This window comes from Pleurotus ostreatus (assembly GCF_014466165.1).
Source record: "Pleurotus ostreatus strain PC9 chromosome Unknown scaffold_9, whole genome shotgun sequence".
Taxonomy (NCBI): Eukaryota; Fungi; Basidiomycota; class Agaricomycetes; order Agaricales; family Pleurotaceae; genus Pleurotus; species Pleurotus ostreatus.
In genome coordinates this window covers 2006529-2030877 of record NW_023503164.1, presented here as the reverse complement: position 1 = coordinate 2030877, position 24349 = coordinate 2006529, and the positions used below count along the sequence as shown (strand labels likewise).

At 51.5% G+C, this 24349-nt stretch overlaps 7 protein-coding genes across 7 annotated transcripts; 4 read left to right on the top strand and 3 right to left on the bottom strand.

Annotated features, from left to right (window-relative positions):
* Positions 1–3162: 3162 nt before the first annotated feature.
* PC9H_011850 (uncharacterized protein) lies at positions 3163–4674 on the top strand (the record flags this gene model as incomplete). The annotated part of the gene is made up of 3 exons (XM_036781331.1): positions 3163–4254; positions 4310–4481; positions 4556–4674. 3 exons carry the CDS (start codon positions 3163–3165, stop codon positions 4672–4674), a joined length of 1383 nt encoding a protein of 460 aa, XP_036627186.1.
* Positions 4675–5245: 571 nt separating this feature from the next.
* PC9H_011849 (uncharacterized protein) lies at positions 5246–7511 on the bottom strand (the record flags this gene model as incomplete). The annotated part of the gene is made up of 13 exons (XM_036781330.1): positions 5246–5306; positions 5360–5648; positions 5714–5808; positions 5864–6022; positions 6078–6120; positions 6175–6275; positions 6338–6387; positions 6439–6510; positions 6566–6578; positions 6639–6701; positions 6755–6860; positions 6919–7129; positions 7191–7511. 13 exons carry the CDS (start codon positions 7509–7511, stop codon positions 5246–5248), a joined length of 1584 nt encoding a protein of 527 aa, XP_036627185.1.
* A 4464-nt stretch (positions 7512–11975) lies between these two features.
* On the top strand, positions 11976–12795 carry RRP46 (exosome non-catalytic core subunit rrp46; the record flags this gene model as incomplete). The annotated part of the gene is made up of 2 exons (XM_036781329.1): positions 11976–12075; positions 12134–12795. The coding sequence occupies 2 exons, from the start codon at positions 11976–11978 to the stop codon at positions 12793–12795; spliced, it is 762 nt and encodes a 253-aa protein (XP_036627184.1).
* A 701-nt stretch (positions 12796–13496) lies between these two features.
* Positions 13497–16009, top strand: PC9H_011847 (uncharacterized protein; the record flags this gene model as incomplete). The annotated part of the gene is made up of 12 exons (XM_036781328.1): positions 13497–13640; positions 13702–13887; positions 13953–14113; positions 14176–14206; positions 14263–14479; positions 14536–14760; positions 14816–14865; positions 14915–14979; positions 15032–15204; positions 15256–15740; positions 15792–15946; positions 15997–16009. The coding sequence occupies 12 exons, from the start codon at positions 13497–13499 to the stop codon at positions 16007–16009; spliced, it is 1905 nt and encodes a 634-aa protein (XP_036627183.1).
* Positions 16010–16338: 329 nt separating this feature from the next.
* Positions 16339–17400, bottom strand: PC9H_011846 (uncharacterized protein; the record flags this gene model as incomplete). Its single annotated transcript, XM_036781327.1, has 6 exons — positions 16339–16356; positions 16397–16437; positions 16487–16562; positions 16614–16777; positions 16837–17153; positions 17219–17400. 6 exons carry the CDS (start codon positions 17398–17400, stop codon positions 16339–16341), a joined length of 798 nt encoding a protein of 265 aa, XP_036627182.1.
* A 188-nt stretch (positions 17401–17588) lies between these two features.
* On the top strand, positions 17589–19015 carry PC9H_011845 (uncharacterized protein; the record flags this gene model as incomplete). The annotated part of the gene is made up of 4 exons (XM_036781326.1): positions 17589–17703; positions 17784–17863; positions 17917–18367; positions 18561–19015. The coding sequence occupies 4 exons, from the start codon at positions 17589–17591 to the stop codon at positions 19013–19015; spliced, it is 1101 nt and encodes a 366-aa protein (XP_036627181.1).
* A 392-nt stretch (positions 19016–19407) lies between these two features.
* Positions 19408–23389, bottom strand: PC9H_011844 (uncharacterized protein; the record flags this gene model as incomplete). Its single annotated transcript, XM_036781325.1, has 3 exons — positions 19408–22091; positions 22142–22720; positions 22771–23389. 3 exons carry the CDS (start codon positions 23387–23389, stop codon positions 19408–19410), a joined length of 3882 nt encoding a protein of 1293 aa, XP_036627180.1.
* Positions 23390–24349: the final 960 nt, after the last annotated feature.

The following is a 24349-nucleotide window of genomic DNA, read 5'->3' as shown; positions in this document are numbered from 1 at the left end:
CTCAAGTAAAGCTCATCCTCCGTCTGCGTCGCTAATCGCGAGTGCCCAATGTTGCATTGATGAACGTCCTGCGAGACTAGAACGAGTGGGCTAGCTCCATCGGTCCTTGTTGCAGATACCAGGGCCTGGGCTACCAGAAGTGCCGAATCTCCCTGGGCCTGAACGTCGGCAGCGAACCGCGTCTAGAGTTGCGTTGGCCTAGGCACATACAAGATAAGACAGGCGCTATCGTCGAAAGACTGCGAACGTGTGTTCCCATCTGCTGTTCGAGGCTGTCGTGGATTTGAGATAGTTGTCTGATGAGGAAAGATAGCAGCCTAGTTCTGCTGAATTCAGCGTGACGGGCCGACACGAGCCCCGGGAGTCGCGAGCTCAACTTTGGCCATTACTATCGCCGACATGGTTGAGTAGGATTTCCAGTGACCCATCATTTGACACGCTGACGATCTACATAGCCTCCTGTAGGGCCTAATATCTTCCCAATCATATCAAGCAACGAAGCTAGAGGCACGATGATTGACAAAACATGATATGCGTCCACAGGTGTGTCCAAGCCGAATAGGCCTGCGTGAATCAAGTCAGCAATATGAATCTCTGCTGGAAGATACGAGAAACTCACCTTTCGTGATCCCACAGATTTTCCGAGTTTATTGTACAGCAGTCTCCAGCCTACAGTATACGTCTCGTGTCGGGTTCGTTGCGAGCACGTCTCGACGCGTGTACTTGTCTTCCTTTGCGCGTGGTTGGAATGTTCTGAAGGAGTCCACGGGACGCGTATGACGGGTTCAAAAGGGTGGCATTTCGAGGCTGAAAAAACTTCAAGCGAACGTAGCTCTTCCTCGTCGACTCTATAATGCCAAACTCCCGGAGTCTTAGAGACGTGTCGTCGCGTCGGAAAAGAGGTTTGGGCTCCGACTGCGATGTCGCTTTCGGAGGATGGAAGTTTGAACCCCAGCGCAGTCGCGCCCATCGACCTCCGTTCCACATCCATGAAGCTCGGCAAGGCGCTGCGAATCTGCAGGACATCGAGCTAGGGCACCTCGAATCGTGTCGTCTGCCGGTCACTATATCTATACTCGCAATCCCGAGGTTATGCGCGTATCTCAAACTCCTCGGCTCGCAGGATACAAGGCGCTGCTACCGAGCACGCTCAAGATGGGCTTTTCCTGCGGAATGGAGAGGGGGGTCTAAATTGAAGTCGGGGGATGCGAAGAGTGGTGGACACCGACCTCTCGAGCTCGCGGGTTTCGGGACGATCTCAAGAGGAGAGAAGTTACACTCCTCCCACTACGTATTTCATCCATTGCCGTTGGTTTCTTGGCATTAGAACAGCGGACAGTCAGTCCTTCAGTATGGTTGCTGGTAGGCAAAATCGAAGTGCCCGCATACCTCACTGCGAACCGTTTCCGGAGGCTTTCGGGAGAATGGATGAAGATCGGAGGAGAGTAGAATGGAATGGGAGATGGCGCGCTGGAGGCTTGGGACGTGGTCTATATCGCCTTCATCCACGAAGCATCTCGCGAGAGAGAGGGAGAGGGTAAAGGTACATGGCATGAAGGCCTTCGGATATGAGGAAAGGTGCTCTCTGTATATGATCTCTGGATTTCCGCCCGACTGCAACTCGCCAGAGATTGAATTTAGGGTGGCGTATGGACAATTGGAATCTCTGTTGCCGCCAGGAGGGTCTCGAGTGGGATCTACGGGAGGCGCGATTTTGTCTCTTGTCATTTCACGACTTCTCATCTCCGTCGATCCCATACATCATCCGAACGCCCGAGCTCAAAGTATCCTCCCCGAAGGTGTACTGTATGGCTTTGCTGTATTCCGCGTCTTCGCTGCCGTGTGCTGACTGTTCCGACCAAGGTGCGGGACGGTTGACGTCTTTCAGTTGGTTGCCTGCAGGGGCTGAAAGTTGAACTTCGAAAATAAAAACGAGGGATACTAGCTTGGTATATGGCGCGACTTACCTTTCATTCACTGCGTTTAAGGTAGGGAGAGCGCGCCAATTCATCGTGAATCCCTCATATACTGCACAATCTCAGATGGAGGCATCTTCCGCATAAACAGCTTTCACAGCCTATGGTCGAAGCGGGCATGCGCAATGACAATCCGCATCTATAGTCCCCTCGCGGCCTGCTTCAACCTTCCTTCAAGGGGATGATGGATTCAGAAGTCAAGCGCCCTCTTTCATCACGCAGGGGAGGGCTGAGTTATGCGTACTCGACACTATATGGCCACCGCCACCACCCAGGGATGTTTCTATGCCCCGCCCGCGAACGGTGCACAATATGTGCTGTGATTATCCCATCGAGCGACTGACCACTGTTTCCAAACCGTGGCTTCGGAGTGACCTTTGGGCGCTGATATCTGCGAGTGTGCAGTGGTAATGGTCGGCTGTTAGGCTTCTCCCGTTGCAAGTGCCCTCGCAATCGTAGTCAGCCTGAACCACTATAGATGTCGTACACGGATAGATGACGGGGGTGTACCGGAATGGTGGCCTTCACAGTGCGAAGTTCACTTGGGTAAGGCTCGGAGCCTCGTGAATGCGCTCGGAGACCGAGGTGCATCTTGAAAGGTGTGGATTTGTAACCGTGATCTGAATCGCAAGACAACCATCGTTAACTCCTTGTTCCAGGTTACCTTGACCTCGCGAAGGCCGACAGCTATCTATTTTCTGTAGTATTGGCACAGTTCCCGTACCAGCGTTGCTGTCACTACTGGTGTAAGCATGGTGTACGAAGCGCTGAGGCAATGAAATGGGTCGTACATTTCCTGCGTTGGGTTTTCCCTTCCCGTCTGCTGAATCGCTACTAGTCATAGAGATCGCTGCGGTACGTGTGCTTGAACCTCCCTCTTTTCGTGCTGACAGTGAGTGGCATGGATAGGTGACTCCTACTAACTGTTGATGTTTGGTGGGACACATTGAAGCAGAGACGCGAGCGGACGAGGACTTGATTAGCCCGTCACAAAATGGTTTAATTCACAGCACCCATGTTCCTAAACCGACAAGAGTCTTCGCATGGCTCCGTCCTTTGTTCTTGCTTTCCATCTCCGCGAACGTACTGCGAGCGCTAATGGTCCGACCTCGAAGGAGTGCCACTGGTTCAACCACAATTTTCTCTCTTTCTCCCATAACAAACGGACAAACCCTCGTTGACAACGATGGTGCGTCGCAGTGCTCGCCACTTGCCGACCAATGGGGCCTTTAAGCGCAGTCGCCTCTGTTCTCCTTCACCCCAATCTACAGCTTCCTCTTCCTCATCCTCCAAAGCCAGCACCGACGAAGAAGACGACGGGGAGGGCGAGAAAGATATCCACCGCTACAAAGGGAAAATGGCCAAAAAGTCAAGAAAGGGAAAGTCGAGGGGCGCGCTAATCCTTAAGCTTCCCGTCGAGATAATAGACGATCTCGTTGCTCGAATGGATAAAAGCGAGCAGATAGCGTTTTCTTCGGCTTGTTGGGCTGTCAGGAGAGTCGCATTACGCCATATATTCCGTTCGATTTGCTTGCGTAGCCCACTGATGGCGACGAAGTTTTGCAAGGCGGTGGAGAGGGACCGAGATTGGGTACCGTTGATACGTTCGCTCACGCTATCCATCATCCCCGACACCATGTCGCCATCAAAGAAGGAACAAACGGCACTCAGGCAGCTTGGACCCAAGCTTGTTAGAGCTGTCTCCCACCTCTCGAACCTGCGCAACCTCGATATCCGCGATTCCATATTATGTCAGATGACGGATATCCTAGCGCAAGCTACTCTACCTCTTTTACGGGCGTTTTCATACACCTCGTTGGAGGCGATAACGGACGTTGATGCCTTGGCCCATCATTTCGTTGGAAGGCACCAAGATCTCGAGGAGCTAGCACTCAAAATCTCCGCCCACAATAGGATGTTCTTGTCAGCACCCTCGAGCACAACGGATATCGCAACCCCGAGCGAGTCGCCCGACAAAATCCGTCATCTCTCAAAATTACGATCTTTTGTGGGACCATGTTCCTTCATCGCTGACCACATCGATGGCTTAATGCCCTTAACGACCGCAAGCTTAGAATGGACGGCTCCATCCTACCCTGACATCCCCTTCGCAGTCGGCCGCCCAATTCGCTCGCTCGGGCAAGCGTCCGCTCAAGGGCTGACTTGCCTCGAGTGTAATGTTTTCCGGTGGATCCCAAGACTTCTCGATTTCGTCGTGGAACATCTACCACTACTAGAAAGTCTTACAATTTTGGAAGGTATGCCGACGTTGGATCCGGTATGTGTTTTGATTATCTATTACCAGCTGCCCAACTGAGTGTCGGCCGGGATAGGATATCAAGCCTGAGATGTGTGCGATGCTGCCCAAATTCAAGGCCTTAACTTCGTTTCGACTCGACCCTCAATTCATGGCGGGCGAGCAATTTATGGAAGAATACCAGAAATTCTACGAGGAAGCTGTGGTGGAGCTACAAGCGACCTGTCCGCGCCTGTCTTGTAGTCTTTGTGAGTACACTCTAATCATCTATCCCCTTAGTGAGCTCATTAACATGTCACGACGTCGCATTCCTGAAATACAGATGCTGTTTCTGCAAAGGACTCTTTCATGCAACGAATTTATGAATTCGCACCGGCCGCGGATCTGAGCGCTCTGGCTGAACATTTCCTGGGTGACAATATGATCCCGACGATACTCTAGCCGAGCATACGGATGCCAGTGTATAGATTCGTCAACTCTGCAACAAGGGATACTGTATGATGATAGAAGCATAATTGTCCCTGCCACTTGCCCACGTCGCTTCCAGTGCTATGCATCATACAGACGAATATTAGAACGTGTAAATTTGAATATGAAAATGGAATGTAGAACTGGGACGCTCTCAATCTCTTCCCGCTCGTAACTCACCAGGCGGTGGCCAGAAAGGCACGCAGGTTGAAGAGGGTTCCCAGAATGAGCTCAGGGCCGGGTTGGAGCTCAGCGTGCAGCGCAAATATATGTAACGTGTACGGCTGGAAAGCCGGCAAACGATGCAAGTCAGGGGGATTAAGAGCACATTAAGTTCTTTGAGACATTACATTTGGTCATTGGGCATATATACAAGTGTTTCAAGTCCGTCTGTTTGGTGCGTGTAAGTTGTGGCAAAGTATAGAGTGAATGCGATATGAAATAGACGACGGGAAATAAATAATCAAGTAATCGCTCGGCTGTTGAACCGGCGAGAGTAGACAGTGTGTTGTGGTGACCTCGGAATGCAAGGAGGAGCGAAGAGCTAGTGGACTGCGAACCGAGACTGTTGGCGCAGTCTGTAACCAATCTTATAGAAGATGAAGCTGCGATTTCGACGTCATAAGTTACACGAGCCACACGAATATGGTTGACATACGGCAGAGGGGCCATAATAGTGGTTAGCCCGGCCAGGAGTGCGGTCGCTCCAACTGTTCCCAATCGGTTGTACATTGCACCCGCGAATAACGGGAAGACCGCAGCGAACATGGAACGCATAGAACTATTACTTGCCATAGCCGAGGCGGCGATAGGGCGGTAAGCTGTGACAAGGTAGGTGAATGTCGACATGAAGACAAAGTAGATCCCGGAGCCGAACGGCACGGAGGCGATGATGGGCGCTATCCAGTGAACGTGGGAGTACGTGGTGAAGGCAAGCCAGTATAGGGCTATTGCACAGAAGCACATTTGTATATTAGTGACTACGGAGTGAAATAGGAGGGGACGGACTTACAGATGGGGACAAGGATTGCGCCAACTTGGCCCATAATGAGTCGCGCTTCAGGAGGAGGATTGCCATCGTAGATAAGGCTCTGTCGAGCAAATCGCCTACGAAATAATTAGTCTCCTCGACAAAATCGAATCGTAATAGGAGCAGGTTCACCTATTCCAGAATGGCTGCGTAAATATAGCGATCAACATGCCCAACCCAATGCCCAAGAAGGATAGCCCTGTTTCCTGCATATTGAATCCATGGCCGCGTTCGAAGACGATAGGGAACGCTTGGAAGGTGAGATATAGAATTCCAAGAATGAGGGCATTCCTAGACTCAATATTAGAACCCAAGTTCTAGTGCAGACTCGTGTCTGATTACGCACCAAACATCCAGCAATAGTGCCATTCGATCATACAGAATGAGTTCTGCATAGATAGCGTCAGTCGCGGCAGTAATAGCAAGGGTGGAGCAGTACGCACGAAACGGCCGATAACAGCTGACAAGGATCTTGCCGAAGATGCTGCTGTTGACCTTCTCCAGTGGAGCGTAATACTTGGTATTTCCTGTGGATTTTCGAACTCTATTCAATAACGACAGACGTCAATACACGCGAGCGTTGAACGAAAATATAGATAGTCGGACCTTTGGGCTTTTCGCTTTAACAACACTGGAACGTATGTTTCCGGGACGAACTAGAGGCCGAAAGTCAGCGAGGTCCCAATAGAAGTGTATCCTTTGCATACCAACAGCAAAGCAATCCATTGCGCAAAAACCCATATCAGGGCGATACGCCATGTCCAGCGCCAATTCAGATTCTGCGTCAGGGCGTCAAGAATAATCTCCATCGAAGTTTTATGGAAGGCTACTGACCTGGTTGATAAATCTGAATACCGTGGTCGAAGTTCAGCGCCAAGGTATGCTTTAGACCAGAAGACCAACTCACCCACTAATCAGAGGGCCCAACACTGGCCCAATGAACGGAGATATGGTGTAGAAGGCCATGGGGCTGGGTTGAAGTCGGATGAGAGGATGGCTGTAGCCAACGAACGAGGCACTTACTTTGCGACAGTGGCATCCGTGAACATATCACTCACGCTGCCTCCGGCAACGCTGAGAAAGGCGGCGCCACATAGACCAGTAAAGAATCGGAAGATTAGATATACAGCTATTCAGAACCGTCTTGTGGGTTAGGACGATGTCAAGAAATACCCGAAACTGCCTACCTATATTTGGAGCGAAGGCAACGGGCCACGAGAAGGCAAAGAAAAGGGTATAAGAGACTTGGTATATGATATTCCGGCCATAAACTTCGGAAAGCGGGCCTACAAACAGAGGCCCAATACCGACACCTTCAACGAAGAGTGAGATAGATAGAATCGCCACTTCGTGTGGGACGTGGAATTCTTTGGCTACAGCGTCTTCCGTGAAGGCCGCCTAAGTTTTGAATGGAGGGCATAAGGATGGATGTCGAAAGCCAGAAATGAGGGATACATACGATTGATGAAGCACAAGCCACACAGAGAGCTGAGGTACTGATAATTACGACGGCGAGCCATTTGCGGAATGTGGATAGGCCGCTTTGGGGGTGTTCTGAGGCGTCAAGGGTAACTTGGTAGGGATCGTCGAGCGTAGAGTTTGAGACATTGGAAGTAGAAGAATGGTCGGCGTCTTTCGGGGTATTTTTCTCGGCTTCACCAAGAACTGACGAAACATCTAAGGCTTCGGAACTATTATGTCTAGTGCTCGACGGGTCACCCTTTTCGGATAGCTCAGGAGAGGCGATAGACGTTGACTCTGTCGAGGGTCTTTGCGACATGTCGCAGAACAGGAAGGGGGAAGGTCTTTCGGAGAGAGGTTAGAGGAGGAGAAATTGTCAGTCCAATACAAGAATCCTGTGGGTTATAAGACGATGGGCGTGTTGACACCTAAGTTGCAGCTGTTGTCCTCAGACATAGTGTTTGGCTCAGGAAAAGATTGCACGGAGAACCGTCGAGGAAGTGATACTCTCCTTGATCCGGTCGACACGCTTAGTAGAATGGTCGAGGTAGTTTATTCGAACGGACGGGGCTAATCGCTGCCCCACAAGCGAGGCTAATTTTATCGGCTGAGGTAGTTACTAAACAGTGTCGTGACCTGAGACATTAGCGAAAGAATCGTAAGCACGCCGACGAATCATTCCAGAAGGGACACAACCTCCAAGGCTTTGTTCAGAGTACGCCTATGGGAGTGAATGCCGGATTGGTATGGGAGGTTGATTTCGACAGAACACATACCATGAATGTGATGCTATCCATAACCCTCGCAGCTACGTGCGTATTCGGAGACCTCCCTTGGCCCTAACACGGCGAATTTGGGCCCACGCAATATCCATCAACCCAAACCCAGCAACCGAAGTCAAGATCTATCTGCGAATATACATTAGAGTCAATCAGCAGATTCAGACTGCGACCTGACGATGTCCTCGGCCAAAAACTGTGGTGATTCGTCACAACAATGTAATGCGACACATACCATACTTCTGGTGGACTACGGCATGCGTCAAGGGTAGTCTCGCAGCCCATGGCCGGTTCCAACGGATTCGACTCGTCAATTGCCTCATCTCCTCATTGATTTTCCTTTCCATTCCCATGGAATATATCTGCTGCGCGACTGGTTTATACGCGGGCCATAGGATTGATGCCCCGGTTCATCGAGGCTTGGTCACTGGTGCGGCGTAAAATGAGAAGCTTCCTGATCACAACGCGGGGACCATTTCAGAGTCTTTAGCTTTGAAGCAGCTAGCAGTGCCCTTGGCAGCGTAGACACCCTGCGACAGCCCCCAGACTCCGAGGCTTGAGGCAGTGGCGAGTAGAGAAAGAGTGATATTACGTAAGTGCCGGCCAATGATCACAACTGCCAGGAGTCTTTCCGAAAGTTTGCGTGCATGTCGGTGTCGTCGCAATTCTCCCCGGAGGCTCGAGTGTCGTAGTCTTGATGCTGCCCAACGACCCACCCTCAAAAGCAATTCATGTACGTAGATCATTGCCTGCAGAAAGGTCGAATGAAGCTCCAGCCACAGTGAGCAGCATATCATTCCATGCCTTGCCATGGAACAAGTTGATTCCGGCCAAGCGGCCATCCCGAAACATCCCGCCGCGAATGTTGAGTAGGATGCAACGAATTCGCAAATAGGTTTTTTATCGCGGTGTTATTAATAGATAGAAGATCATGCTGAAGACGTGAACATCGAGGCGCAGCTTCTGAGAATCAGAACCGCCGACTCGGAAGCTCTACCAAAATTTCACGATGCTTTCAAGTAGCCGATATCGAAGAAACCACTCCAGTTGATTCCTTCCAAGTTGTGGGGAACCTCGAACCTCGACCTTCTTCAGCTCCGTATAGAATACCCACGCTGTGGTTCCGAATTTGAACCCACTCGTGACTTGCTACTTGTCCTCGCCAATCAATTATACCAACGAGCAAACATCAACACCCGGACGAGATAAGGAGGTACGTAAGCACGCTGACCGTATCTTGAGCTTATTGATGTTTGATGAGGTATGGAAATCTCGACAGGTTTCCGTTAGGCTTACATCTATACGCACGAAGGTATCGCAAGCCATCAACATATCACCCACTTCAAGTCATGTGTGCACCGACGGTCGGCCAATCTGTGACCCACCTTGCTACGCTCGCGCCACTGGCCATGCGCTCGAAGACATGACTCCGGACCCCGACATTTCACTCGAACAGTACTAATGTCCTTTAGTGAGAGTAGGACCAACTGTGATCCACTCAGTGCTCCGCTCGTCGTAAAGCGTCTGTTGAAATTGATACGGAATAACAGGCCTGCTTGTACGGTTGCGAGATTTATTCACAAGTTCTCCGCGGAGAGGGTGCGCGTGCATGTGTTGAAGTTACTCATCCTGAATTTCACCATTCTGGACCAGTGCCGTGGTTCTGGAGGAGGCCTTGTCGGAGAAACCTGCGTAACGTTGCGAGGCCATGTACCCGGTTACATGTCTACGCACAGCTGGAGATGCAAAGAGAACAACATGGTTCATCGGTACGTACGCTTTCCAGTAAACCAAAGGCCCGATATCTTATTTCTTGCGGATCACCACTACGTGTCGCTGTGTTCAGACAGTATCAATACGGTCATATAGTTTCTCGCTACGTTCAAGCGACGTTATGATTAACTAAGTGCCAACGTGCCCCCGCTGGTGCATGATGCATTTCGACGATTAGAGTAGGAGGCGAGGAACTCAGTCTTGAGCAAGTGTTGAGGTGAACCGGGAAGTAAGTTGAGCGAAATGCCGGCTCAGTGCCAAACCCCTCTTGTCTGTAAGCATTGCGAGTATGCCCCCACAGCGACCACAACTGAGTGGTTCTTGCTTGGGTATCGAGTGTCATCCATAAGTATGTACAAAAAGGCCACAAATGTTTCTTCAGCCACGTATCCTTAAGAAGCTCCTTCAGCTCCATTCGATCTCGTGCGTCCCACCGTAACATCTTACCCATGAATTGCAGAAACAGCTCCTTCTCCTCGCCATTTTGTCTCCAACTGCTCCAGGGAAAAAGGATGCGGCACTGGAATGCCGGCCTGGAATTCTCCTGATAAGCTGTTAATACCGACATATTTAAGGCTGACAATAGCCTTTGGTGAATAACCCAGTATTCAGTGGGCACGAGGGATCACATACCATACATACAACGTTCCAAACGTCGATTGGATAACTCCAGGGGGGTTTGAGGATAACTTCTGGCGATCGATAGACGTCGGGTTGCACAAAATCTTCGTTCTGCTCTTCGCCCCAAAGCCGTCGAACCAGAGTCACAGAGGATAGGTGCCCCAATAGTCTTGGGCTTCTCTAACCTGCGAAACAGGTAGATAACCCTACCATCGACTTCTTTGCGCGGCGTAGGATGGTCGAGCTCAGCTTATTCAAACTTCTCGAAAGCGGTAGTGTCATCGATGCCGAGTATGACGTTCGCCGCTTCGATGAATGGAGACAGTAAGCAGGGTGCCAGGTGAACACTAGACAGTACTAGCTGACCGGTGTGTATAATCTGGCATTTGCGCGTGTAATCCAGTCCTCGGAAGGCCTGCAGTAGTAATCCGACGAAAACTGGGACATAAAGCCGGACAATGGCTTCGCGCTAGAAAGGTCTTTGCCCTTTCCGATAGCGGCGGATGTACAAGACATTGGTGCTCGCCATCGGACCCGAGATAATAAATGAGTCGAGCAGCGCGCCCAAGGTTGGCGGGCGCCTAACGTTTTGAATTTCTGAAGGTTGACAGTGCCATCGGTGATTTCAAGATGAAGGAGAAGTATATGTGTGTCCGATGTTTGGTGCTAGACTGAAAGTATGAGGAAGTTCGAAAACCTGGGTATGTACATTACAGGTCACGTGTTATAAATGCCCAAGGGCGTTGTTCAATGTTCCATGAATAGGATCCTTGTCTTGCAACGCGCGGTTTCAGGCAGACGCCAAAGTCCTCGGCCGTGGTGGACTCACACTCACAACAAACGGAGCGAAGAGTGGGTCTGATATCAGGCATTTGTCACAGTGGTTCTACTCACGTGAAACTTTGCGTTAACCAGCGAGACGAGCACCTTCATGTCGATAATTCATCCCCAAATTTGATCGACGAAGAGAAGAGCAGGGACACGACCGGACCACCGTCCGCGAAGCACGCGCTACTGAAGTAATATTTCTGTCCTTTGCAAGTATAATTACACACAAAGGCGGCCGTTTGATGCGACTTGCTGAGGTTCTCATGCGCAGTCCATGCTCAGAGAGTCGAATATGTCTTTATGCTTCGACGATTAGGCTTCGACGTCTCGGTTGAGTGTGGAGTCTGATCTGATGCTGGATAAAAAAAGGTTTAGTATTTTTGAGCAAGACCGCGTAGTAAATTTGACGCGCCTAGTGCACTGTGGTTGCTCTAAAATTATCTGCAGAAACTTGACAGAAACTGCATGCCGCCAGCCCTACTAAATCTTGAATAACTCACCCTAGTCACGGTAACGCATCCCGTGGTTGCAGTGTTGGTCTTTGACGTGGGGTTATCGCTACCGTGTTCTGAGTCTATCGATTCGACCTTCTAGATAGTATAACAAGCATTCAGAAACTTGAATGGTCCTGGGTATGGCTGTGGCGGCCAAGTTGTGCAACTGCATGGGGTGTAGGGCGCCTAATTACTGTAAGGTTAGGGCCGGCGCGAGAACGGGCCCACCTGAGCAATTGTTATCGAGTACCTGAGTGCCTTGTCGCGAACCGTAAACGACTCCGAGAAATGATTCGACGCGATGGACGGCATTTGGATGAAGCGCGACCTCTGAAAATATCGCTCGATGGCCTTGCTCGAGTAGATGCGTCGGCTCGATTCTCATTTGGTGCGTATTCTCAACAGGAATGCTACGCCGAAACCATGACACAGTCGCCTTCCCGCAGGAACATCGACGGCTGCGCTGGCTTCAGTCTCGGGACCTATTGAAGTTCGTTTGGCTTCTGAAAACCCGTCGCAAGCAACATTCGATGTCTCAATTCGCCCACTATCATCCATTCCAGGCATCGAGTCGAAATCGCTCGCATCCATGATCAGAGCAGCACTGCTACCTTCTTTGATTCTTACGACAAACCCACGGACACTTATACAGCTCGTTATCCAGGCCCTGACGCCGTCGTATGATGCTCATTCGAAGTGGGACAACGGTCTTGTCACAGCCATGATCAACGCGAGCACGATGGCACTTTTGAACGCCGGGTCGATTCCTATGAGGGGGGTGGTGTGCGCAGTTGCCGTCGCACGCGTTGACAATACGTTCTTCGTGGACCCGTCACCGGAGGAATCGGCGAAGGTAGCTGGAAGCGGCAGCGGGTGTTTCGCGTTCATGTTCGGGCATGGCGTAGGCCGGACGCCCAACGAAGCAGGTTTCACTTGCGTGTGGTCGAATTGGCGAGGGAGTAGTGGAGATGAAGACGATGTGATTACCGCGAGGGATCTGGCGAAGGGGAGTGCGAGGAGGGTGTGGGAAGCGATGAAGTCGAGTGTTGGAGAAGAGTTCAAGACAAACCCTGACGAGCCGGGTGATAAGGAAATGGGGGCATCCTGATGCTGCAATTCGCGGCGTATCCTTCGCCTCATCTTCGAAGATCACGGGCAGACAACATGCTACTTGTCTGAATCAGCAACAGAGGACTCCGTGTTCTATGTTGCGATTATAGCAACTAGCCAACATGCAAAGTCATTATGGTATGTATGAATACACATAGTCGTTCCCACAGAACGATCCTCTTTGAAGCGATGTTCTGAAAGTCTTGGTCGGCGTCTACACCAATGGCTCAGCGCTTGGCGACTCACTCAATGGTAAGCCACTATGCATTAGCATGAACGCTTCATTAGCCAATTAATTCAAACTCCACAGACTCTCCTAGCCTTTTTGTAAAGAAAGCGAATACAAAAGAGTGAAGGTTCAACGCTCGACGCTCAGCAGGCGAGTCTTCAATGTCTCAGCGTAGTTCACTAGACTGGCTATCCCCTCCGACTCTGCTGCAGCTATTTCAACGGCCTCAGAGATAAGCACCATTGAACTGTCACGATATGACTCCATTGCGGCATAGTCCCTCCGACGTCAGGTGTGATGGTTTCGCCGCACACAGATTGGTCTGCGTCGCGTATGACTGGCCGTTCGTTGTAGACGTCAACTAAAATGGAAGGAATGCGCTGAATGCCTCTGCGGTATGCATTAAATAACTGAGAGTCGTGGTATCGATAGGCTAGAGGTATCCTTGCCTCTTTTTCCTTCGTAGCAGCATGAGAGGACTCTTGGTGTTTCTTAGCGTCTGCATCACCATCGTTGGCGTCAACGCCGCCAATGACTGGTCGAAGCCGTGCTTCGATGGAGAGTGCGCCTACGATATGCTTCCCAGTACGGGAGGGTCTGGTATCATCAAATTAGTACGTGAATCTCTCATCTATCGTTTCATAATGGCAGAGCTCTACTGAATGTGAACTCTAGTTTGGATCCTCGAAGTCCCTCACCGATATCACACCTGCTGCTGGGTGGGTCATCCTGGACTGTGACCCCAATGTGGTCGATCAAGAGATCCGGCTCGTTTGCGAAACTGATGACGAGGAGTCAGGATGTCAACACATCTTTGACCACCACGGACCCATCGACAAGATTGTCCGACTTCCAGAGAGTGTATGTGGTCCTCTAGAGGGGACTGCCCATAGTTATACGATGATACTAAGCGCTTGCATCATTAGTGTAGCAATAGTCCATTCGCCAGGATCGCAAGCATGATGGTAGCGGAGGATCAATCACTCCCAACTCACGCCCAATCCAAGATCCGCCGTAGAGATGGTGCTGCTGCCGAAGTTCACGTCGTCCGAATTGACAGTAACTTTGCGTCTGTGGATCCCGAAAAGTGAGTCCACCCTCGCCGTACCACCAAAACTCCGAAACGTTCTAACCGTACAATGTAACAAGGATGGGTGAGGTCAAGTTTGCTTTCGTCGGTGTACGTTGGCTGTGACCTAAAGATATGTGAATCCCACTAACGCGATGCCTACGAAGGCTACGGTTCCCGGATTGGACCTGAATGCAGCATTTGATGATGGGTTCTTTGACATCTTCAAGTCGGTTGGTGCCTGGGTATCGCAGGCCGTTACAACCGTCGCCACTGCTGTGTCTAATACTGCGAACACTGTCGCTACCGCTGTCTCTACTGCCGCCAAGTCTGTCGCCAGCTGGGCCGGCCAGGCCTATAAAGACGTTTCACATCTTCTTGGGAGTAAGATCTTGACATCATCCCCCAAGATCCTTTGCGTTGACACTCGTCTTGAACAGAACTGAATCATTTCGAAATCTCTCCGCAAGTGGAGAGCTCGGTCATATCCCTAGATACGAAGGGCCCGCTTACGTTCGAAACCCCTCCTCCCACCTGCCCCAGCGGTGCGCATGCCTCGGTGTCTGTAAAAGTGGAAAGCACAGGGTCGATTCAGGTGAAGGCCGGGATCGTCATCGTAGGGAACATCGTTCCTCCCAGCATCGAGCAATTCGCGGCCTTTGGGGGTGAGCCTTCGCTCGAACCTCGCTTCTATGTCTTGGAGTCTTACGAGGTAGGCAGGTATCAACGGGAGTGTAGATGCTAAACTTGAAGTTGATCTTGAGTTCTCGGTGCGTCATGCGCTACTTGTATACCATCCTCCCGCTCAATTTCATCTAGGGAGGGTTTATGTACCAGAAGAAGCTCATCACTGACATGGGCCTTCCTGGACTGAGCATTCCTGCGTGCGTACCAGTCATTTGGTTTGCGTGAAATTACTTGACAACTGTTGGATAGAATGATCACTATTGGCCCATATGTAACTCTGGATGGCATTGCGCAAGGCCATCTCGACCTTGCCGTGAAAGCGGACGTCCACCTCGCTTACGAATTCAAGGATCTTGAGATGTGGTACCCAAAAGAGCATAAAAACCTAGCGGTCGAGAAGGGTATCAGAAGCAAAGATTCTGGTAGGACATTGATATATAGTATCATTGCCCCTCTCATTTTCCGCGGTATAGACCTCAGTCTTCAGGCATCCGCTCATATGGACGCCAAAGGATTCGTTCAGGGAACACTTGCCCCTCAAATCCATCTCGGTATTTCTGCTGTCGGAGGCGCCGTTTCTGCAAGCCTATGGGTCGGTGCCGACGCCTGGGTGCGAGCATCCGTCGTCGCAAAGGCTAATGCGTCTATCAGTGCTGGCGCCGCTCCGGGCAAGAAGCCAGGGAATGCAGTTGCCCCCGCAAAGGCGGCTGTCCCCGGAAAGGCGGCTGCTTCGGGCAAGCAGAGTGGAAAGAAGCACGCACGCAGCACACTTCAATATGTTCCACCATACTCTCACCAACAAAGACAGCTTGTCGGAAGGGACTCGATCGGGTTCAGCGGTTGCCTGTGGATTGACGCAGGTTTACACTTGAGGGGGGGTGCGACAGGTAATATTTTGACTTGGAAGGCTGGCGCGGAGCTCTCGATTTGGGAAAGTCCTGCGTGGGCGCTATTCCATGTACGTTGACGTTGAGAGGTTCTCTCTCATTTCTGACGTGATATGCCACAGAAATGCTGGGCTGTCGGCTCCGTGGACAAGGCTCTCGAACTTACCAAACCCACTTACACCCTAGCAGAGGTCGACAGCCTGTCAAAAAACAAGCAGGCATGCACGGCACATGTCGACATGTCCGCCGCCATTACAGACAAAGTAGTTGGTCAAACGTCAGTGCTGTCTTCTTATAATCGCCATCCATTTCCAACGGTTTGTTTAGCTTGCAGAAATAGATCGCGCGTGTGATAACCATAGTGTCGTCATGATCATTGTGTTGTCGATATATCACTAGAAATATACTCGCCCCATCAATTACAGTACCCCCTTCGAGGGTTTACGAAGAGGACCAAGGTCTCAAATTAATACAGGGTAAACATCTTCGGACGTATCTATCTTCCAGCAGGAGCAACCATCATAACCGGTGAAGACCAGGCTTGCACAGCACGAGATCATGGCAGTCTAGCGGAGCGGTGTACACTCTCAGACTTCAGTTACCCTGAGATACAACGTCAGAATAGCTATTCGCCAATTCTCACCACTACTCCCGTGTTCCTCATACCCCTCAACTGTGGGCCATGTTCTAGGTGTACATTAACTTGCTTAGAGGGACGCGTACGTACCTTGAAACCTCCAATGGCACAGACGACATTTGCACGTAAGTCTAAGTTTCGTAGCATCAACTTCAAGCCCTCCAATTGCACAGTACATACCGAAGTAAGCTGGAAACCCTTTGGGATCTGCCGTGTGGAAGATGCTTACGCCAGCGATTTTGAGATATTCGTCTGACTGAAAGAAAGGGGGTAAGGACAGTCACAACGATGGTCGAACACGACTCACTTTCGTAGGCGTTCTTACACCCAACTCGCAACCATTCGGAATCACCCTCGAAATCTGCTCGCTATTCCGGCGACTGAAATCCTCTTTATACCTCGCATAGAAGTCGAAGACACCATTGCCACCATTGTTGAACATCGATAATCTCTCTTCGTACGATATCGTATCTATACGACGTCTTCAACGATACTCTCTATCAATTGGGCATTTGGCTGGCGGGACGTACAATTCAATATCCTCCTACCAGCAGGTACGCCGCTATCTTGTGGAGGAAGTTGTGCTTGTGGAATGATAGCAGACTCTGCCAGGCATTCGACCCGTAAGGTAGTGTCGCAAGTACCAGGACCTGCATTCCCAACCATTCCAGAATGTACAAAGACGACCAAGATCGACCCGTTTTTCTCCGAGAAGAAAGGATCGTTTGGCATTGCGTTTGTAACATAAGTATATACGTCCACACGCCAAATCAGCATAGCAAGTAGCATCCTAAGTGAAGGGTTCTCGCTGTAGATCCACTCTTGATCGAGTATGGTGTGTGTTTCTCTGCCATGGAATAATGCCATTGGATTAGCACGGAGTGGTTCTCATCGAGATATACAAAATCCGACCGTTTGAAGAACATCGTTCCAGTAGGAGGCGTTAACTCGCTGATGTATTCTCCCCCTAGACCCGACCTAGGAGAACGTGGAATCTGAGGGGTATTGACAGCCTGCGCAGCATCCCGTTCTTCGAGTTTGTCCTGCAACCTCTGAAGTAAGTCTCCGATCTCGCCATCGAGGTTTGTTGACATGCTGCAAAATGCGAGGGACGAGGCAAGGTGACAAAATGAGCCTAGCGATTAGGCGCCCAGCCACAATTGCAAAATACGAGTCTCAAAACGGTTAGACTGCCAACAAAAACCGGCAACAACTTGAAAATGGTTCTCTACAGTGAGAAAGCGCCCTTGAATCTGACATCCAGGATTTGAGTACTCTAACCATGCCAAACGACTGTGGATTGGCTGTTACGCCGCGAATGAGAGCAATCCTCACTCAACCCGGGTTCTTGTCAAGCAATGGCGGCGGTCAGGAGCTTCGCGAGCTCTATTCTAACGGTAATTAATGTCTCAGCTTCACCTCCTGTCGATGAATCGATAATAAATGCGTTTTTACTCTGATATTGTCGGTGTGTCAGGCTCCGGAGAGTTCGATATGACTCGCCTTTCACCATTCGGGTGGGCATGCTGCGCAGGTCTGTTGAAAGCAGTCCAGAAGGTAAGTCGTCACTTCTTCTAGAGGCCAGAGTTCTGCTCTAAATACGAGTTTAGGCCGTTCAAACTGGCACGGCACCGCCCCTCAACGGAACGGAGACGCCTTATGAATTTAGCTATGCCACGCTTATCGTTAGCGGTGCCCAACGAGTCTCCGGGAATGGAGGGAATCCCGACGCTCTTAAACACGAACAGGTATTGGAATACCTCATCACGCAAGGCATGCCTGTAGATATACCCGACGTCGTTGGACAAACGGCGTTATACCATTCTATCGTATCTCCGGAAGCACGTGTCGACCTTGCGCGTATCCTCATAATCTCAGGCAAAGCGAATATCAACCACCAGTCGAAATACGGCGAAGTTGCGCTTCTCGGCGTGTTCCAGCTAAATCGCGTCGAGGCGGCGGATTTGCTGATGGAGCACGGGGCTGATATAGATATTGCGGACGGGGACGGCTTGACGGCTCGAGAATTCTGCTCGAAGGTAGGACCTGAGATAACGGCCTGTATTAGGAAGTGGATTCGGCGGCGAGAAGGCACGGAGGGAGAGGTCAGCGGGGAAACCATTACGTGCGTTTGTGGTAAACGGAAGGACCTCAAAGTCTGTGGCGAGTGTAAAGTGTCGAAGTACTGTTCGTCTACTTGCCAGCGTGAGAGCATTCGTCTCGCTCTTTTGCTCCTGTACTCACCGTCTATCAGGGAATGACTGGGACAGTCATAAAAGGATATGTATACCCTTCTCACCAAGCAACACAGTCGCCGTCAAACCGTTCTATAATTCACGCCATATGACCGTGCACTCGACGGCCACCAAGACTCGCCAGATTTTTGGGTTGCCTACAGGGCCTCAGAACCCTAAACAACTTCGAGCGTCCCACGTTCCAAAGTTGTCCAAAGGAGGGGAAGGCAAGGACATGATCATCAAGATACAAATTTCGTTGGCCCGCGACAATGCCGATATGTTGGTGTACGATAAAAAGAGGGAGTTTGTATGCGCCGTGAGGCGAGAGGATGGAGAGGACGTGTACGACAGGATGTTAGCAGTGATCAACACCCAGGGCGTTGGCGGGAAAGCATACTTCGCTGCGACTTTGAAGAGCGAAGAGGAATTGATTGTGAAAATTGGGGATGTACTTGCTGAGCAGCCTTTTTGAAGACTGAGTACCACAGTCCTGGATCGTAATTATAGCTATTGGAAGGACAACGGGATACTGGAGGGACGAACAGCTGTACATTACGAGCTTTCTTTTAGTAGCGCCATCTTATTTACGTTGAGAACTTAGCGGACGATTCTTTTGTAGTCCCTTTCGCACAGAGTCTAAGGAATCCAGTGAAATATGATGCGTCGCAACGCCAATATAAAGTAACTATGATACATTCCGAAAGGTGGTAGTCCCAGAGCGAGGAGGGGAAAGCAAAACGCAGCAAAATATCCACAAAGAAAATAATCAAATACATCCAACATACACAAAGAAAGTCGAAATTTCCGGCGGGGGGGATAATAAAGAATGAAGATTGAGAAGAGTGGAACACAAAACAAGTGTGTCTACTCCCCGTCGCTCTCGTCGCCGCTGGCTATACGCAGATTGAGGCTCATGATATCCATGTCCTTCAGATGAAGCTCGTCCTCAGGTCGCAGGTTGAGGCTGCCAGGTGACCCAGTCATCGAGAAATTAGCCGTTGTCGGCGAGACATTCCCCACAGATGACTGTGACCGCTTATGATGGCTTTGAGCACGAGCGTTCTTGGAACCGATAGGTCTAGGATTCGAAGACGCAAACGACGGAGGCCGTGAAGGTGTCATGGAGAACGAAGCAAGAGCTGCAAAATCAGGATCGTCGGACTGCGGGTCCAGCGTCAACATCGCCATACCTGGCGGTGGATTGGGAAATACGGATGAGGTGGTGCTTGACCGTCTACGGTGTTGCGGCTTCCCCTTCATTGAAGGAGGTGGCGGAGGTGGCATGACCTTGCCGCTCCCTGAGTCACTGGCGCTGCCCTGTCCGTGATCAACACCCCGACTAAATGGTCGTTGAGTTTGAAAGTCGAGATCATCGTCTTGTCCATTGTTGGTCTGGGGTGACGAAACAGACGCAGATGCTGCTCGACTTCTAGGCGTATAGGTCCTCCGTTGGTGTGCGGTGCTAAAGCCGGGTTCGAGCCGTTCCCGATGACGCTGCAGCACTGACGGAAGACCGAGACCCAAACCTCTCGCGCGTCCCCCAATAGACGCATTGCCCTCGACGTCTCGGCCTCCAGCTTCACTACCCCATCCACGAAGACTCCGCCATCGTGTGGGAGTAGAGTTCCGGCCATCAGCAACGCCCCCACCACCGAACACGCTCTCGTTTCCTGCATGGCCGCTATTCCCTCGCAGCATCTCGACCTCCCACTTCCGTTCTTCGCACTGGGTCCTCAGCATATGCACCTCTTCCAGCGCACTATCCAGTCGATCCCGCAGCGACGTATTCTCTTCCCTCAATACCTTGGTCGTTCGTTGTGAATCCGAAAGCGCGGATAGCAGAGCCCCCATTTCTAGAGAGTGCTTGTCCCTCATTCGCTCCATCTCAGCTTCCAATCGCTCCCTCTCCTTATCCCGCTCCCTGTCGCCGACAAAGCCTCTCCCTCGTTCGGATGCGCCACTCAATATAGACGTAGGCGCCGTCGACACGCTCATCGGGGTGCCTCGGCCTCTCATGCTCTCGCTAAACGTCGGGCTATCCATCAACGGGCTCACTGCACTCCCAGCCACACTAACACTAACACTTCCTCCGCGCTCTCTAGTATACCGCGTTCCCGTTGTCGCAGACCCATAGCTCGAGGAATTCCCATAGCTTGAAGGGGTGTTGTTGTGAGAGTTAGCAGCCGAATACGAGCCGCTCCCCTTCCTACTGCCTGCTATGCTGGGCCCAGCACTCTCCGAGAATGCCATACGTGACTGCGCTCGGAATTCTGAAGTACCACCTCGTTGAGAACCGTAGCGGCTCAATCCCTGGGCCGTCGAACCGCCAAAGTTGTTCGGTGTGACGGCTCGGGAATTCGTCCGTTCCAAGGTGGGGGTAACAGACCGAATACCTGCCAAATCCAACCGCCTATCACGTTCCCGTTCCCGCTCTCTGTCCATGTCCTGCTCAAACTCCCGATCCCTGTCCCTGTCCAAAGGTAGAAGCCCCGCAGCCGCGAATGCCCTAGTGGCAGCACGTGGACCCATCCAGTCAAGCGTCCTCTGGGACCCACTACTGCCGCCTTCACGGCGATTCGAGAGCGAACTCGAGGGTCGCAGCCCATTCAGCGTCGTATCATCGTCTCTTGGAACTGACAACATCCCGAATTCACCTGGCGAACCACGGTTAGCAGCACTCCCGATGCTGAGGCCTGGGCTACCATTCTCGACACTCATACTTCGCTTCCTCATGCGCGTCTTCATCTGGATGTGCGTGAGGCCACGACGCCCTGTTGACGTCCTCGATGATCCCATCATCTCCAAACGCGACTCGTCGAGGCTGGGTCTAGGACGCGAGGAAGGTGTATCATCCATAATCATTGACGTAGTCGCAGGAGACGCGTTGACAGTGCCATCGCCCACGACTGATGACGCAGGTGAAGGGCGGTTAGACAAGCTTCTCGCGGAGCGAGGAATCTGGAGCGCGGGAGACGGAGTAGTGAATGTGCGACGGGACGGCAGACGAGCCTCGTAAGCTTCAGGCATAGGGTCTGTATCTTTCGTAGGTGACGACGGGCTGCTCGGCTGGCGAGATGGAGTGATAAGCCGCGGTAACAGCGCCGAGGGTTTGGTTCGCGCTTGGTAGTCGCGCTGTATACGCTGCGATTCAGTGCTCTCCTTCATCGCCTCCTTGACCTCGTCACCTTCAGCACTCGCTAGGCTGGGCTCCTGATTCTCAAGATCCCCCGAAGCTCCGGAGCTCTCGCCTCTCAGCGGAGAAGGTGGAGCCGGCTGATAGGAGTGTTGCAATCGTCGCTCGGGGGACGACTGCCGAGACGACCGACTAGGGAATATGGTGGTGGTTGCAAGTGGGGAAGGACGGGGGCTACTGGATACAGGTAGTGGTACAAATGGAGAATGGGGAGGCGAGGCAGAAATGGGCGGCGAAGCGAGGGGCGACAGTGATGGCAAAGAAGACGAAGGAAGGACGAGTGGTGAGCGTGAAGGAATGGAGACGGGGGAGCGAAGTCGAGGAAGAGATGACGGCGGATTCTCAGCGCCTTGACCTTGGATACCATCAGCATAGATTCCGAGAAGCAGCAGGAACCAAACTAACCTGAGCTAAAGGGCGTCGGTAAAGAGTTTCGCTGCGAAGATGTCCGTGACGAAAGCTGTACAGAACTGCGACGGGAAGAGAGGGATTGTCGTTTAGGCGACGAAGACCCTGACAGCCGATTTGGAGAGAGAAGAGCTGTTAGCTCGGGATCCAGAGGTCCGAGTTCTAGGGAAACACGGCTGTCTGGTGGTGGCGAGGCTTTGCGGAGCGGTTGTGTCTGCGTGAGGTCTTCATCATCGTCAACAACGACAGCATCCCCAGAATCAAGCCATTCCCTAGCGGCGGCGTAATCCTTGACAAGAAGCGCGTCGAGCACTTGGCCTTGGACGTTCGACACGGACAGTTCCAGTTCATTGTCTGTCGGCGAGGGTTGCGTTGAAGCCGAGTATCGAGAACTGGAAGACCCAGATGCGAGGAACGTAGAAACCGGCCGGAGTAAAGAGTCGGATTGGGTCCGGGTGAGAGGCGAGTTTCGAGAAGGCGGCGACCGTGAAGGTGAAGAAGTCTGGGACGTGTTGAGGTCTGGGAGGTACCGTGATAGCCCTGAAGTATCCGCTTCGATGATAGTAGACAAGTCGCCTAGCAGAAGTCAATGATACGGAAGTGTTCAGACCGAAGCAAGAACATACGGCTGTCCTGCTCTACGACGTCCTTATCCAGCCGTGGATACGACACCGACCGCCGCAAAGGCGTGTTTGACCCGGATTCTTGGGTAACATCTGCAGACACGTCTATCGCTGACGTTGAAGCCTCCGGGCCAATGGCGATCACATCATCGAATGTTTCTTCAGCGGGGTTGACTTTCGTTGGCGGGCGCAAAAACGAGCCAGACGGTCTACTCCCGTCCTCGCCCTTGCCTCTCTCTTTTGTCATCGACCGTCTCACAGTCCCGAACGCGGTGAATGACCTCCCGGCACCAAACGAACTATTGCCTTGGGTCTGTGATACCGACAAGCTGTAGCCATGACCAGCGGCTTTAGATAACGACTTTGAATTTGAATTTGGTGTTTTTGGTGCAGTTGCAGATGGGGAGCTTGCAGAAGAAAAAGAGGTCGACGGTGCAGCCTTTGCTGGGGTCGACGAAGAAGATTTTCCGGGTCCAAAAGGTAGAAGAGAACGAAGAGAACGAAATGCAGGTATCCCAGTACCTGAACTAGAACTGAAACTTCTTGAGGGGGTCGGAATGTTCGTGCTCATACCCCGTGGGTGGTGGGTACTCGTTTTCGGCGTATCCGTCGTGGGTGTCATTTTGGCGGAGATTCGTTGGGCCGTCGAGTGGCCTGGCTGGTGCTATTGTCGTCGGGCGTGGTCGTTGCCTAGCATGCGCATTTCCTGATTGACGTGCAGAACGAAAAAGAGAAGAGTTGAGCCAAATCTCAAATTTGGGTCTAGGGCGCTTAACCTCCACACGTGACTCAGTCCATGGACCTTCTCGATCATGATCGGATCTTTTTCGCCGCGTTCATTTTCTGAAAACACGACCTTCGCACTACCATTTCAGTCCGTCAGATTCGATTCGAAGGGGAGCACTGGTCGCTGCCATTCTCCTATTGTATTGGGCTATCGTCTCAAAGTCTGATCCGTTTTTTTTTCCCTGCAAATACGTGAAGGAAGTAATAGCACATTTGCATGTCATTCCAAAGGAACGCACTCTTAGGTTCAAACCTCGCGGCTCTCTAAGTTAACGACGTATCTCTTTCTATCTCCATCTCTGGAGTCCTCGGCATGAACGACCTAGCAGCTGTAATACCATGGGTTCGCTGGGGGTCGGCTACTGGCGGACAAGGTACCACTGCCAGTACCCACCTAACTGCAGGTGTGCGTGCAATGTTTTCATCGCAGCCACGACGAACATCGGTGATTCTACATTTAAAATGGGTGCGGAATCGACTGCTTGGTTGAAATATTCTCCCTCGCAGCCCCAGTGAAACCCCCGCGTTGACCATCTTGACAAGAAGTCGTTCACGAGCGGATTTGGGCCGTTCAAGCTCAAGCTTCAGAGTTAATCTTAGGGTTTATGGTTATAATCGATATGGACACGATGCCCTGGCCTAATGTCAAGGGTGCTGTATGCCACCCGCCTTTAGACTGTCGTCTGTTCTCATCCTCTCCTCACCATGTACATGGTACGTTGACGTTACCTTACACCCTTGCCTTGCTAACCTCGCGTAGGCGGGTGCCCGGTTCGCTCGAGGCTTTCAACCCTCG